Below are 16,476 nucleotides of genomic sequence, written 5' to 3' on the forward strand. Positions count from 1 at the left end.
TAGTATTATTATTGTTTTCAAAAAGCATGTTACTCTTTTTTATTATTACTTAATCTAACTTATATAAATATATATCTTCATATAATTAAATAATAACAAACATTATGAATACATTATAAATATGTGGCGTGTGTACAAAGAGTGTGACTATGTAATTATATAAGAAATTACAATAACATTACTCTTCTAGCAAGAATCAACAAGTTTATTATCCAAAATCACTGGGATGTGCTTTGAATGACATCATAGATGAATATTTTGTACATTGAATAAAATTAACTAAGACACTCTGTGATTTAAAAAATTATTATATTATTTATTTTTTAAAGACTATAGACAAAAAATTTGGTTTAATTTTTTTTAATATATTTATGTCATTCTTTTATAATATATATATGATATTATTTATTTATATTTTAAAAAATTCATAATTGTGTGTAACTAATATTTTATTCAACTATTATTGAAATAAAAAAAAAATACAAACAAATTTAGTATTCCTTCCATAATATCACTTGTAGTTACCATTGTATGTGCACGGTATCATATAATCTTGATTATAATATCATGAATATAGCTAAAATGGAATGATTTTTTATTATTATTAAGGAGATTACACCAAGTATGGTCTTTTTTTTAACATGTTATGGGAGTTTATAGATTTCCCTATCTTATGGCTTTTTTTACTCATAGTTTTGTATTAAATTTTGATATTTTGATTAAGCCATAGTATTAATAGTACTTGAGGTTTTAAAGTAAGAGATTAGTTTTGACATCTCGATGTTATATTTTTATTTTTATTTTTATTTTTGTTTGTTTTAATATGACTATTTTTTTAATTATATAAATAATTTTTTTTGCTTAATTATTTGTAAGGTAAATCAAGTGCATTAAGATGGCAAACAATGTTGTTGCTAAGAGTAGTTCATCAGCTGAAATTAGGGGTTGCTCTGGCTCTGGTTTGTCTCGTAGTTCAAGTGGAGAATGAAATTACAATGGAAAAAAAGAAAGTAACAACAAACAAAGACTTAGAAAGCTATCGCAACAGATGGAACTGGAAAAAGACATAGATTTAAATCACTTTCTATGTCAGTCTGTTCAAATTTTGAGGGAGAAAGTTAATAATTTGTGGGCTCACATATATTTTAAGGGTAAATGAATCATTTTATACACATGAGTTTAATATTACCTCCTCCAAGTCTCTTTACAATTTCTAACACAACTCAACTACTCAAAACAAACACTCTCTTATTCCCTTATAGTCCTGGAAGATGCCAAGAGCGATATGTTCCTTGTTCAGCTCTCCATTGCTACCATTCTTCCTCGCCCATTTTGCCAGATTATTATGGGCTACAAAGTTACAGCTCCTCGAAATGTGTTGAACTTCCGCCATGGCTAACTCTTTGGCTACTGATTGGAATAGAAGGATTGGGTCCGCAATAGCGTGGTGACATTGACCGCCATCACCACCTTGAATCATGTCAATGACATTTTTGCAATCACTCAGAAAAACTACCTTAGACCAACTTAGTCTTGCAACAATCTTCGCTCCCCACTCTCCTAATTAGTTCTTCAATTCTTGTGCTTGAGCCTCCATGGACTTGAGAGTAATTTGAATTTGCTATGGACCTTTGATCCCCAAATCCATTTGAAAGCTGGGTTCAAGCCGATTTGAGCGAGAAGCAACCAGAACTATCTTCCCTATCTGAATTGGCCAGTATTGTCGTATTTTTTGGGATTGGGTTAGCTACTATGGTAACTTGTTGCTTATTTTGTGCTTAAATTGTCTATTTTGTTTCGGGGGTAACTGGTTTCCATATGCTTGGAAGACGTTATTTGATGATAAATCTTGAGAATAATTTTTGGGAGCAAAGTTCAGGTTTGGCATAATGGGAATGTGATGACCGATTTGAGGAAAATTCTTACCCAAAAAAACAACAAGAAATATTTAGGGAAACACCTTTTGGTCATTTCCTAGACATGGCTAAGATTACATTTCAGGTGGAGTTATTTCATAGTGTAATGCTTATGGAAGCTTACCAAAATAATGAAAATGATGAGTTTTGGTTTAAACTTAGGTGGGAAAGTAGTTAGGTTTTCTACTTATAAGTTTCCTCTTGTTACTAGTTTGAAATGTGTAAGGATTAGGGAGTGTGATGGTATCATGTTTAATGAGGCTAATTGTGATCTTAGGATAATTGTTTATAAGAATATTTCTTGGAAAGTTAGGAAAGATGAGCTTAGGCAAGCTTTTCTTAAGTCCCTAAGGGTGATGAGAATGTTGTTAAATTGACCAATGTTCATTTGTTAGCCAATAATTTGTTTGGGACACAATATGATATAAGGGTGGACGTACAAGTTATTTTTTTGCGATGGTTGATTTTGAGTTCCCTCCGTTGCGTAAGTTTGCATTTGGAAATATTTTGTGGCAGAGAACTAGGCGTTCAATGCATGGGACATTGAAGGAGAAAATGAAAAATTACTCATAACATAATAAATTTCAAAATACAAAACTTTAACAAAAATACGGATAACAGTTTGTAATAGTTCTGGCATTGCTTGTTATAATTTTCTATTTAGTCTGTAAATGTTCTTTGCAAAATTGTAACATTCGGTTACAAACTTATAAACCTTAGTTAAAAGTTTGTAAACTTTGGAGACAAAAAAATTGCTTCTTTACAAATTTGTAAACTTAATTTGTTTGCAAAAAAAAAAAAAAAAACCCTTCATATTTACGACTATGCCCCACCATATTTTTGTAATTTTTTTCATATTCCGTATATTTTAGTATTTTTTGTTTTTAAATTCTTAGGTATTTTTGTAAACCTCCCTTTGAGAAAAATGAGTTGATTAGGAAAGTTCCTAGTAAGGTTGATGGTCATTTGAAAGCTATTCTTATGTGTTTTGGGCTTCCAATTGCTTTCCTAGTGTGGAATTATGAGAAATGAGTTGATTAGGAAAGTTCCTAGTAAGGTTGATGGGTCACTTGAAAACTTTTCTTATGTGTTTTGGGCTTCCAATTGCTTTCCTAGTGTGGAAATATGAGACAATTCCTCATTGTCTACCTTTTCATGTTGGAAGACTTTCTTTCTTTATTTATTTTTTTATTTTTTTATTTTTTATCTTTTTTGTTGTCGAGGACTCTGAATAGGTCTAGCAAGGATAGTGTCTCATATGAACAACTAGTGACGAATGTATTTATGGAGGATGAGGTAACCAGTTACTCTATATTTTGTTGTGTTTTATGTATTTGCTTTTAAAAAATGGGATAACCTTGTAAGTATCTGGTTACTTTATATTTTGTTTGGTGGGTAATTTTGGTTACCCTGTTCGAGGTTTTTCTTGAAATTATTTTTATGTTTTTATGTGCAGCATGATGTGAATGTTGTTATTCCTACTGGAGCTAAATCGATAATTTATTTTGTCACTACGGGAGGTTTACTAAGACTACAATAAACATCATTATATAAAAATCTTTTGACGCGAAGAGACCATACAAACCACCCACATCGCACTAGTCCACACCAGATTGTGTGATTTTAAATCATTCTTAGTATGGTGTGGATGGTTTACAACAACATCAATAGGATACAGTTGGAAAAAAAGAATACAAGTGACTATGAATGGTATATTTACGAGTCACTCTTGTAACTAATGTAAAGCAATGGATGATACATAGAAATGAGATGATAAAAAATTCTTGTATACTCAGGTCAGGCGATTGTCAACCCTTCTGGAAAGTCTGGAATGGATTCTTTATCGGAGTTGGGGGAGAGAAATCTTCGACAAGCGTAAAAAACAGCTGAATGGAAACCGCTGTGGTTGTCTATGAACACAAAGTGCCCCGCCTGCAATTGAATCCACAAAATCATTCAATTCAACAACTGTCAAACTGCAACCACACCAGCCTATGACCTCAAACACAAGTACATATAGAGAGAAAGAGAGAGGACCTGAGGAACCCTGATGATCTCACAGGGGACCTTCATATTCTTGCGAGCTTCTTGAGCCCCTTGATAGTTCATCCAGTCTTCATGCCCGTATATAAATGTAGTTGGCACCTTCCACTCCGACGCACTGTGTGTAGAAAAAGATTCATCATTTTTAAAACTCTACTGCCTCACAAAAGTTCTAGGTTAGATACACAGCATAAACTTATTGGACTTGACCTTTGGTTGAAGAAAAATCTATAGCCAAAAAGACATTTCAAACAGCATAATTAAGGGCATGAAAGGATAAGTGCTTCGACATAGTAGAAGGATATAAACACACCAATTTTCCTTCACCTACTTTTAAAACTTTTTGTCGGGTTAAATTTTACAAAAACAAGAAAGAAAGGAAGAAATTTTGATAGAAAGAGGATCGTCAAACCTGTGAAGTAGGGGCATCCTTGCAAATGCTCCAAAAGAAAAAATATATTTCAAGCACAGCTCCCCACTAGCTTTGGCTGCTAAAGTATGGTATACATAATCTTCAATTGGAAAATAAATTATTAGAGATACAGATACAGTTAATTGCATGATATGTATAAACCAAAAATTGAATCTTAATTACCAGTTAGCAGTTTAGACTCCTCTTCAGTCAGCACATTCCCTGTAGAATAAGAACTAAATCTAGCAGTTGTGTACTTCTGCACAAGTTTTGGACCCCATGGACCTAAACCCCTACAAAGTACAAAAAACACTAGATTAAGGCGCTGGTACAATTCTAAATGCAGCAGTCCTCTGACATCAACTGATTTAAAGTTGCAAATTTCATTCAATAAAAATGTTGCAACCAGAGCAGAATCTCAAGAATTCCCACAATGCCTTGATATATACCAAAGAGTCATAGTGGCTACGTGCACTAGCACGAACAGTCACATTTGGTGTCCGACAACAAAAACAAAAGGAAGACGTAAACGAGAGATTGAAATAATGGAAACTTAGAGTTATTCAATTTTAATCCCTGAAAATGCAAAGAATGTATTCAAACTAAAAATTAAACTATCCTCCCGCTGAGCCCTACAATCTTTGGGAAGGAGGAAGCTGTCCCATCAGAAATTGAAGACTTGATCAATTGACCTAACACTAGGTTCATGCAATTAATGTAATTAAAACTACAAAGGAAAAGAAATAGACACCTGACAATCTTTTGAGGGGTAAAATTAGATTCCCACAAATAGTTCAAGAGTGCTCCTTTCCATGTTGCTCTGAAACGAGTAATCCGCTCAGACATGCCATCTGCCTCAGAGGAAAAGCCAGCAGGTCCTACCAAAATCAAGTGCTTAACGTGCTCTGGATGCTTTATGAAGATAAACAAGACATCAGAGATGTGAAAATGACACCAGCATGACTTCAAAGTTGAGAGAAGAAAGAATTTACCTTAAGAGCATACTTAGCAGCAACATAACCTCCAAATGAATGTCCAAGTAAAATAAAGTTGCTTAGGTTCTTGGCTTTTCGCCATTCTTCAAGGGAATCAATGAACCATGCCTCGGTTTCTGACATTTAATTGTAAGCTTAGAACATGAATATAACATTTTTTTTTTCTCATTATGTTAAAACATCTAACATAGTATTAAAGCCTACATATATTGTAGATGAAACTACCTTCGGTACTTTTGCAAGTAAAGTCAGGCCTGCTTGATCCACCCCAACTGTAAGACATTAAATCCAACAATCTAAGTCGCAAAAGCAGTATTCAATATAAAATATATATATTTATACTGAAATTACAAGGCATTTCGCAAAATAAATTATAGCAAATTGTACTCAAGATCTTAAAGGCAAAACGGCAAGACAACAAAATTTAAAATATGTATTACAACTACACTTTATCACCAAATGCTTACATAAAAACTCAAACAGGGATCACACTTTTAACAGTTGAAAGTGCAAAGTTCCATGACATGTTAGCATAAGAAATATTAAAAATAAAAAAAGGGAAAAAAAAACCCCATCGTTTGACAAAAAAGCGAACAAGAAACATGCTGAATACCTACCAAAAGTTCATCCTAGGTTGCTAGATTATGCAAAAAGTTTTTCATTTAGACGAAGAATTATACTGCAAACAAAATTTAAGAAATACATACTTTAAAGTAAGAACAACTGTAACAATCAGATGAAATTCAAGCAAGTCAAAGTTCAGAACACCATCATTGTTCATTGATATATCCACACACACGTACACAACCTCCTCCCAAAAAAGAAAAGGAAAAAAAAAACAGTATTATTACTACCAGAGCTTACCCAAGCTGATCAATAGCAATGACTCTGAAACGACTAGCAAGAGCATTAAAATTCCTGAAGAAAAAGCCTTGAGAAGCACCATAACCATGCACCATTACAAGAGTTGGAGAATCACTTTTACTGTCAAATGAAACAGTGTTAATAAACCTTGGCTCATCGCTTGAAGAGCGAAACCACCTAATTTTCGAACCCGGTGGGCCTGAGCCTATATTCACCTGCTCTTGAACATAAGGAGTCCTGCAATTGAAGCAATTCAGCCACATCCAAATGAGACATCAAACAATTAAAAGGCATCAAAGCCAATCTATCGAAACTCAACATAACTCCACATTTGGCCATCGCACGTAAGCAGAGTTTGATAGAACCAGTCAATTCATAACAGATAGCAATTCGGAAAAGTTGGTAATGGACAAGGCCAATTGGCAATAATTTACAAAAGTTGGTAAGCCCAATAGATTCTACGACCTTTGTTTAAGGTCAAAATCCACTTGAGATTCAAGGAAAATGAATAATTAGGGTTTAAATAAAGCATAAGACGATTTACCTCAGACAAAATGAAAAGCACATACTGAATAAGTGAAATTAGGATTTGAACGGGAAAAGTTAATCCAGAACAAAAGTCGAAAATACAAATCAACTAACGAAAAGAGAAATTACTTGACTATAGAAAGAAGACGCTTTTCGGAAGCGATGATATGATCGGTGGAGGTGGGAATCCAACGAAGTACAGAGGGCCACAGCGCTCTCGACTTCGCTACAGACGCTGTCGAAGTAGCGGCGGAGGATGAACCAACGTCGGCAGATTTACTGATCTCCTCGGCCATTATTCTCGACCACCGGAGGCGAAGCCGGTTCATACAATAACTTGATCCCTACGAAAACTTAACTGAATAATCTTACTTGTCTTTAATGGCGGTAATGTATCGATCTCTACATATAGACTAGTTTTTCAAAGCCGTTGATTTTTATAAAAAAGTACTTTATTTAAAAAAAAAATTAATATAAAAAATCAAATAATAATATTTAAATTATAGATATATTATTTAGCAATTTTTTTTACTTTTTATTTGCCAAATTTTTGTATTGGTGCATGAAATGATAGGTGCTGTAACAAAATTATTCCAAGCTAATTAAACATTATTTTGTTTTATGTTAGTAGTAGAAAATATAACAGTCATTGGCGCAGATTTTGTAATGATAAAAAAATTTATAATTTTAAACTTGATCGGTAAGATTGTGTGGTAAGGAATTTTTTTTACCTTATCTGTGTAACATATTTCCAATTTTTTTTTTTATAATTGTGTTCGTTGTATAACAAATAATTAAAATGTTTAAAATAAAGTTCAAATAATTTTTTGTGCGCCTAATTTTATTTATATATTTATTATTATACACTTTGGATGATTTTTTTTTATAAGAAGTCTAAATTATGTATAAAGAAATTTATGGTTTGTGCAAGGGTTATTTTGCCCAATTACTGATTATTTTTCAAAATTAACTTTTACACTTCGTATTTTGTCAAAAAATTAAAAATCTTCTATATAATAAGTGTGTAGATAACGGAAATTCTTGGTTTAAACTTTTTTATTTTTTTAATGTTAACTTTAACGGAATATTATTATATTTAACAGAATATTCTTATATCTAAAAACTTAAATAAAATAAAATAAATAATTAAAAAAATTAAAATATGATATTTTTGAGATATTTTACAATGATAATTATTTATAACTAATAAATAATTAAACAAATTAAAATATGATATTTTTCAGATATTTTACAATGATAATTATTTTTAAATAATAAATAATTAAACAAATTAAAATATGATATTTTTAAGATATTTTACAATGATAATTATTTAAAAATAATAAAACATATGTTTTATAACTTGAATAAAATTTAATTAAACTTAAACTCACTTATTAAAATAATATCATATTAAACATATAATATAATCTACTGTGAATTAGCAATAAATTACTTTTTTTTTTAGCTAGCAAGAAACTTAAATTTAAAATCCACGTATAATATTTAATATTACATTAAACATATAATATATAATCTCTTGTTGTCATTCATAAATTCAAAAACTATAACAAACATAAACTTAAACAAAAATAAATAAATTATTTAATTAAAATAAGATATTTATTTCAAAATTTATATGACATTAATATAGATTTAATAAAATTAATTAATAAATTATATAAATGAAACCAAACAAACGTGCATATTGCACGTTGATTGTATCTAATATAAATAGATATATCGATTATTTGAACACTCTATTATGACTAATTACCTATGTTGACGCCGTTTTTCGTCAATCAATGAAAGGAGAGCACGTAAACAATAACTGATAATGGCCAATTGAAATATAACAACACAAACACGATTTTTACGTGGTTCAGCAGTTAAATCTGCCTAGTCCACGAGTCTCTGTTATTAAACTCAAGATTATCTCTGAAAATTCTTAAGCATGAATTCTTCAGAGTTTTCTCTCAAAGTTCAGAATTTCGGTCCTTTACAATGGTGCATGACCTCTCTATTTATAGAGAAGGCTGAGGAGTACTATCCCACATATTTGGGTAGTTACTCTTTTTGTATAAATGAAATAAATGGCTTTAAATGCCTACAATCAGATATAAAAGGAAACGTCCCCTGAAGATCAGGAGACGTATAACTGATCAAATAATATCCCACGATTCTAGGGGATTTACAGTAATAAATGAGGATTACATCTCGTATGGACAGTACTTGTAGATATTCAAGGTCTTTATCATATATCTCCAAGGCTTTAGCTTTCCAGGTTTCTCATCAGCTTTCGAGCTAGAGACATCTCCCGAGGTCACATGGCTTTCGAGATCGTCTGTGCGTCGAGCTCGGGACTCCAGATTCGAGGTCATCCCTGAGGATGGATGCGTCTCTGGAGCTTCCTTTCGAGATCATGAACACTTTGAGGTCATCATATTCGAGGTCGTCTATGCCTTGCAGGCTTGATACTTAGTCCTGGAGTATACTTTAAACCTTACGAGTCCAATTGCTAGTGAATCCAACTTTCGAGGTCACATTTAACATGGCTCGAAAACTGGGTATAACATCTTGCCCCCTCAAAAGTATTTGTTCGAATCCTAAGAGAAGGAAACTTTTGAACTACTTTCCTCGGGAACCATACCGTCATACGCTTTTTGAGAATGGACACGCGTCAACCAGGTATTGCTCATTTTTGGTACTTGAATGCCTTGGAAACATACCCACGATCATCCGTCTGCCACCTTTTCGGCGCCATCTTGTCATTGATCACCATCCGTTAGATCTAGCAAGGATTTCATTCAACGCCCTGGATTGATCCCCCCTCTTTCATCTATATATACGAGACTCCACTCTTCATCTTCCTTTTTATCTTTGTTCACCAGAAGCAAGAAAAGAGAAAAAACGAAACCAGAGACCTCCCTATAAAGCTTCTATCCCGTGCATGTTTTCTCAGCCAAAGAAACAAAGAAACCCTGGTTTGTTCGAGTCTGTGAGTTCTGATAACTCTACAAAATAGAGTTATTTTACCATATTTTATATGTTAATTGTTGCTTAGTTCTTGAGTTTTTAATTAACTTATTAAGTTTTTATGTAATTTTTAATTTATTAGTCTTAGTGTAGTTTTATAGATTTTTATATATGTTTTTATAGATATTTTATTATAATATGTTGTAATTTAATTATATGAAATTTGTATTGTTAAGTTAGAAGTTAAAAATGTAATTCTTTTGAACTTAAATGCTTTATTAAATTAAGTTATAATCAATATTTTCAAATAATTAATATGATTTATTTATAATTGAAAATATTTGATTGTTATTTAATTTATTTTTATCTTGTAGGAATTATATTGCATGCTTGAAAGAAATGAGAGAAAAGAAAATAAAAGTGGCATTTATGAAGAGAAATTAAGCAAATTGGGCATTTTTCCCCCAGCTGCCTCCATTGTGGGCCTGCCCCTTTAAGTTCGGCCCAGCCCATTTCCTCCCTGCCACCTTTGGTCCGCCTGCCAGCCCACTTGCTCCAGCCGAAGACTCCAGCCTGCTGCCTTCAACATCTCCTTCAGCAATTGCCAGCAGACCAAAGCCACGCCAGCTGTCACCCAAGCTTCTCCTCAGCCATCCACGCCTGCCATCCTTCAATCAGCCTCCCAGCAGAGCTTCCACGTGACCAAGCAGCAAGGTCTCCACTTCACTCCATCATCAACTTCATTCCTTCGCCAGCCCAAGCAGCCAGCGCCCAGGCCCAGTCCGCCTGCCCCAAGGCCCAATCCAGGCCCAACCCGTGACTCCCAGCTCCTCCAGCCCCAGCCTTGCCCCAGCCAGTCCGTACGGCCCAGCAGGCCCCTAGGCGCCCCAGCCGCCTGTCACTGCTCCCCAAACACCCCTTGAGCCCATAAATTTACTCATTGTCCTCTTGTCTAAAATGCCACATTTTTACCCATTTTCTACACAATTTTTACCCCAAAATCATCATCACTCCTACAATTTACCTACTACTTCTGCTACTCATTTTGAGCTTAAACCCGCAATCATTCAATTATTGCCATCTTTTTATGGGTTAGATAGAGAAGATCCTTACATGCATGTCAAAGATTTCTTAGAAATTTGCTCAACATTTAAATTTCAAAATTTTTCTGATGAGTCGGTCAAACTAAGATTGTTCCCTTTTTCATTAAAAGACAAATCAAAAGCCTGGTTAAATTCCCTTCCCACGGGGTCTATAACTACATGGGATCAACTTTATAATAAATTCTTACTGAAATTTTTTCCTATGTCTAAAACTGATAGTCTAAGGAGAGAAATCTCCGAGTTTTTTCAAAAAGATAATGAAGAGTTTTATGAATGTTGGGAAAGATTTAAAGATTTATTATTAAAATGTCCTCATCATGGTTTTGAAAAATGGAGACTTGTAAAATATTTTTATGATGGTTTGACTCCCTCTAATCGTCAAATGATTCAATCTATGCATACTGGAAAATTTTTAAAATTTCAAGGACAAGAGGCGTGGGACGCCCTTGAAGATTTATCTGTCAATTCACAACAATGGAATTATTTTGATCCTAGGTCTAGGTCAACTAATTCACCAAAAAGAGGAGGAAGGTATGAAGTAAAAGAAGAATTAGACTTAAGAACATCCTTAGATAAATTAGCGAGAAAAGTAGAAGCTTTAGCCATAAGCCAAACTATAAACTCTCCAATTCAACCTAGAAAAGATGTTTGTTCTATATGTTCTAGTCCTTGCCATAATGCCCAATCATGCCCTTCCTACCGAGAAGCCTTTTCTGAGGAGGCCAATGCACTTCATACTTATGGGAAACCAAATGATAGCCCATTTTCATCCACCTACAATCCAAATTGGAGAAACCATCCGAACTTTTCATGGAGACAAAACCAACCCCAAATGAATCAAGGGCATCAATACAACACACAAAACCAAGCTCATGCCCCACAAAATCAACCATATCCGCAACAAAGAAAACCTTCCTTAGAAGATACTTTACAACAATTTATGCAATCCACCCAACAAATCCTACAAAATCAATCTCAATCTATTACCAAACTCGAGACACAAGTAGGACAACTCGCCACTGCTTTAGCTGATAGAGAAAAAGGAACATTCCCTAGTCAACCTATCCCTAATCCAAAAGGTCAATATGAGATAGGAAAGTCTAGTCATAATGGAGAAGTCAAATCAATTTCAACTCTTAGGTCTGGAAAGAAAATTGTCAAACCCGATTACATACCCGAGGTTGAAAACGAAAAAGAAAAAGAAAAGAGTCAGCCTTCTAGTTCTAATCTCAATGACTCATCAAACAAAGAAATTCCAATCCATCCTTTCATTCCAAAAGCCCCATTCCCACAAAGATTGCTCCCAATTAAAAAAGGCAGCCAATATAATGACATCTTAGAAGTTTTTAAGCAAGTTAGTATCAACATCCCTTTCTTAGATGCCATTAAACAAATTCCTGCCTACTCCAAATTTTTAAAGGATCTTTGTACTGTTAAGAGAAACACTAATGTTCCTAAAAAGGCGTTTTTAACTGAACAAGCTAGTTCCATTATTCAATATAAGAGTCTTGTTAAATATAAAGATCCTGGGTGTCCCACAATTTCATGCATTATTGGTGATCATTTTATTAACAAAGCTTTACTTGATTTGGGTGCTAGTATGAATTTATTGCCTTATTCTGTTTATAAGCAACTTGGTCTTCGTGAGCTAAAACCTACCTCTATAACCCTTCAATTAGCCGATCGTTCTGTGAAAATTCCTAGAGGCATTATAGAGGATGTTTTGATAAAAGTTGATAAATTTTATTTTCCTGTTGACTTCATTGTTCTTGATACTCAACCTGTGGAAAATATGCATGCTCAAATTCCTATCATTTTAGGTAAACCATTCTTAGCTACATCTAATGCAATCATAAATTGTCGTAATGGTGTTTTGAAATTATCTTTTGGAAATATGACTGTTGAATTGAATGTTTTTAATGTGGTTAAATCTGTTGAGTGTGAAGAAGTGCATGAAGTTAACATGATAGATAATATTTGTGAAAATGATGGAAATGACTTATTTGATTTTTGTGAAAAATACTTTGGTATGAACTTGCATGTTGATGACTCTAATGATGATGTGAATTCTTTGGTAGAGCCTATACCCTTAAATGAAACCAAAGTTGAACCTTTTTCACCCTTAGGTCATGTTCAATCAATTTCTAAGTCTCCAAAGTTAGACCTTAAACCTTTGCCAGAAAATTTAAAATATGCTTTTCTAGGAGAGTCTGAAACCTTACCTGTTATCATAGCATCCGCTTTAGATAAAGAACAAGAAGGTAAATTGTTAGATGTCCTTAGAAAACATAAAGAAGCCATAGGTTGGACCATTGGAGACATTAAAGGAATTAGCCCATCCATATGTATGCATAGAATCCATCTAGAAGAGAATGCTAAAACCTCTCGGGAATGTCAAAGAAGATTAAATCCAAATATGAAAGAAGTAGTTAGAGAAGAGGTCATAAAATTGTTAGACGTAGGTATCATTTACCCTATTTCTGATAGTCAATGGGTTAGTCCAGTTCAAGTTGTGCCTAAGAAGTCTGGGATCACAGTTGTTGAAAATGAGAAAAATGAATTAATCCTTACTAGAGTACAAACGGGGTGGAGAGTGTGCATAGATTATAGAAAGTTGAATAATGTTACTAGAAAAGACCATTTTCCATTACCTTTTATTGATCAAATGCTTGAACGATTAGCTGGCCATGCATATTATTGTTTTCTTGATGGGTATTCGGGATATAACCAAATCCCCATCGCCCCAGAAGATCAAGAAAAGACTACTTTTACATGCCCTTTTGGAACTATTGCATATCGTCGCATGCCCTTTGGATTATGCAATGCACCTGCGACTTTTCAAAGGTGTATGATTTCGATTTTTTCTGACATGGTTGAAAGATTTCTTGAAGTATTTATGGATGATTTTTCTGTGTTTGGTTCTTCCTTTGATGAATGTCTGCATCATCTTTCACTTGTTTTAATTCGTTGCAAAGAAAAAAACCTTGTGCTTAACTGGGAAAAATGTCATTTTATGGTTAAAAAAGGAATTGTTTTAGGTCATGTAATCTCATCTGATGGAATAGAAGTTGATAAAGCTAAAGTTGACCTTATTTCAAAACTTCCCCCACCTAAAACTGTGAAAGAAATTAGATCATTCTTAGGCCATGCCGGTTTTTATAGAAGATTTATAAAAGACTTTAGCAAAATTTCTCAGCCTTTATGCCATTTACTTGGAAAAGAAAATGCTTTTGTCTTTGATAATAATTGCCATGTTGCCTTTGAAAAATTAAAAAATTTGTTGACTACTGCACCCACTATTCGACCTCCTGATTGGAAAATACCTTTTGAAATAATGTGTGATGCTTCTGATTATGCTATAGGTGCTGTCTTAGGACAAAGACTTGAAAAAATACCTCATGTAATTTACTATGCTAGCAAAACTTTAAATGATGCTCAATTAAATTACTCCACAACCGAAAAAGAATTGCTTGCTGTTGTTTTTGCATTGGAGAAATTTAGATCTTATCTGTTAGGGTCTAAAATTATTGTCTATTCTGATCATGCTGCATTAAAATATCTCTTGTCAAAAAAAGATGCTAAGTCTCGTTTGATCCGTTGGATCCTGCTTTTACAAGAATTTGACTTAGAAATACGTGATAAAAAAGGATCTGAAAATGTTGTTGCTGATCATTTATCTAGACTAGTTGTTGAAACTATACATGATTCCACCCCTATCACTGAAACTTTTCCTGATGAACAATTGATGTACATTTCTTCATTGCCTTGGTATGCTGATATTGTTAATTATTTGGTCACTAATGAAATGCCATCTCATTGGTCTAAGCATGATAAATCTAAATTTTATTCTGAGGTGAAAAACTTTATTTGGGATGATCCTTACTTGTTTAAATACTGCCCTGATCAAATAATTAGAAGATGCATTCCAAACTGTGATCAATCTAAAATCATATCTTTTTGTCATGATCATGCATGTGGAGGACATTTTAGTGGTAAGAAAACAGCTGCTAAAGTTTTACAATGTGGTTTTTATTGGCCTACTATCTTTCATGATACATATGTTTATTGTAAAGCTTGTGAACGTTGCCAAAAGTTAGGAAGTTTAACTAAAAGAAACATGATGCCTTTAAATCCTATTCTTATTATTGACATATTTGATGTTTGGGGCATTGATTTTATGGGACCATTTCCTAACTCTTTTGGTAATCTTTATATTCTTGTTGGAGTTGATTATGTGTCTAAATGGGTTGAAGCTATTGCATGCCACACTAATGACCACAAAGTTGTGCTTCGGTTTTTAAAAGAAAATATATTTTCCCGTTTTGGTTCACCACGTGCTATAATTAGTGATAACGGTACTCACTTTTGTAATAAGCCATTTGAACATTTGATGAAACAATATGGCATTACACATAAAGTCTCAACACCATATCACCCACAAACTAGTGGTCAAGTTGAAGTGTCTAATAGGGAAGTTAAGCACATTTTAGAAAAAACTGTGAATCCAACTAGGAAAGATTGGTCCTTAAGACTCACTGATGCATTATGGGCGTATCGTACCGCGTACAAAACGCCCATTGGCATGTCACCCTACAGACTTGTGTATGGGAAGGCGTGCCATTTACCTGTTGAGTTAGAACATAGAGCCTTTTGGGCAATTAAGCAGTTAAACTTTTCTTTAGACAAGGCAGGTGAAAAACGAAAACTTCAACTAAATGAACTAGACGAAATTAGGAATGATGCATATGACTATTCAAAAAAGTATAAGGATCGCATGAAATTTTACCATGATAAAAATATTTTGAGAAAAGATTTTTATCCAGGTCAGAAAGTCCTTTTATACAACTCTCGTTTGCATTTATTCCCGGGGAAGTTACGCTCTAAGTGGTCCGGTCCTTACATTGTTCGTATTGTTTTTCCACATGGAGCTATTGAAATTGAAAATCCTAAAAATGGTGATATATTTAAAGTTAATGGACAAAAATTAAAACCATTTTTAGAATTAAAATCTGATGAAGTGGATGAGATACTCTTTGAGGACCCTGTTTACCATGCTCTTTAATTCCTATGTGATCTTAATAACTTGTGTTTTATTTGTATTGTTGTTTTATGTGTGATTTAATTTTTGTTAGTTGTATCTTGTTCTCTCTTCGCATTGCACAATATCGAGGTACAACCATTCTAAACCTTACACTCTTGTCAATTTTAAATTTATATTTATATTTTGACACATTGAGGACAATGCTTAAATTAAGTTTGGGGGTATCGAGTTTTATTGTGTATGTTTGTGTTTTATTTATGTTATTTATGTTTTATTGTGTATGTTTTGTGTTTTATTTATGTTATTTATGTTTGTTTGAAAAAAAAAAAAAATTTATTTATTTATATGTTGCTGATTTGTTAATTTTTTTTTTATTTGTTCATTTTCATAAAAATTCAAAAAAAAAATAATATATTAAAAAAAATAATAATAATAATTTTGGTGATATTTTTAATTTTCAATGATAAAAATCCTGATTGAGTTTGAATTTAATTCTCTTAAAAATATGAATAATTTTTAAGCTTTGTTTTTAATTATAGGGTCAATTTTGCTTGTAACAAAAATTACATTTTTCATAACAAAAACATTCTTATTTCCT

General features: G+C 33.0%; 1 protein-coding gene and 1 non-coding gene across 2 annotated transcripts; both read right to left on the reverse strand.

The window, feature by feature from the left end:
• Window positions 1-3,437: 3,437 nt before the first annotated feature.
• On the reverse strand, window positions 3,438-7,167 carry LOC133802282 (probable 1-acylglycerol-3-phosphate O-acyltransferase). The gene is made up of 9 exons (XM_062240562.1): window positions 6,888-7,167; window positions 6,231-6,467; window positions 5,592-5,638; window positions 5,364-5,482; window positions 5,123-5,283; window positions 4,555-4,664; window positions 4,372-4,471; window positions 3,954-4,077; window positions 3,438-3,848 (listed from the first exon to the last, which is right to left on the reverse strand). Exons 1-9 carry the CDS (start codon window positions 7,085-7,087, stop codon window positions 3,714-3,716), a joined length of 1,233 nt encoding a protein of 410 aa, XP_062096546.1. The 5' UTR covers window positions 7,088-7,167; the 3' UTR covers window positions 3,438-3,713.
• A 3,887-nt stretch (window positions 7,168-11,054) lies between these two features.
• LOC133802714 (small nucleolar RNA R71) lies at window positions 11,055-11,161 on the reverse strand. The gene has a single exon (XR_009877459.1). It is a non-coding gene; the product is annotated as a small nucleolar RNA R71 (small nucleolar RNA).
• Between the last annotated feature and the right edge of the window lie 5,315 nt (window positions 11,162-16,476).

The sequence above is a fragment of the Humulus lupulus genome, chromosome 9, assembly GCF_963169125.1.
Source record: "Humulus lupulus chromosome 9, drHumLupu1.1, whole genome shotgun sequence".
Classification (NCBI taxonomy): domain Eukaryota; kingdom Viridiplantae; phylum Streptophyta; class Magnoliopsida; order Rosales; family Cannabaceae; genus Humulus; species Humulus lupulus.

Bases quoted from the DNA above. Each gene is read 5' to 3' on its own strand.
- LOC133802282 (XM_062240562.1), bottom strand. From the start codon at position 7,087: ATGAACCGGCTTCGCCTCCGGTGGTCGAGAATAATGGCCGAGGAGATC. The intron at 5,483-5,591 runs GTAGTTTCATCT...ATTAAATGTCAG, and splicing joins TACTTGCAAAAGTACCGAAG to AAACCGAGGCATGGTTCATT. The intron at 4,472-4,554 runs GTAATTAAGATT...TTCCAATTGAAG, and splicing joins GGAGTCTAAACTGCTAACTG to ATTATGTATACCATACTTTA.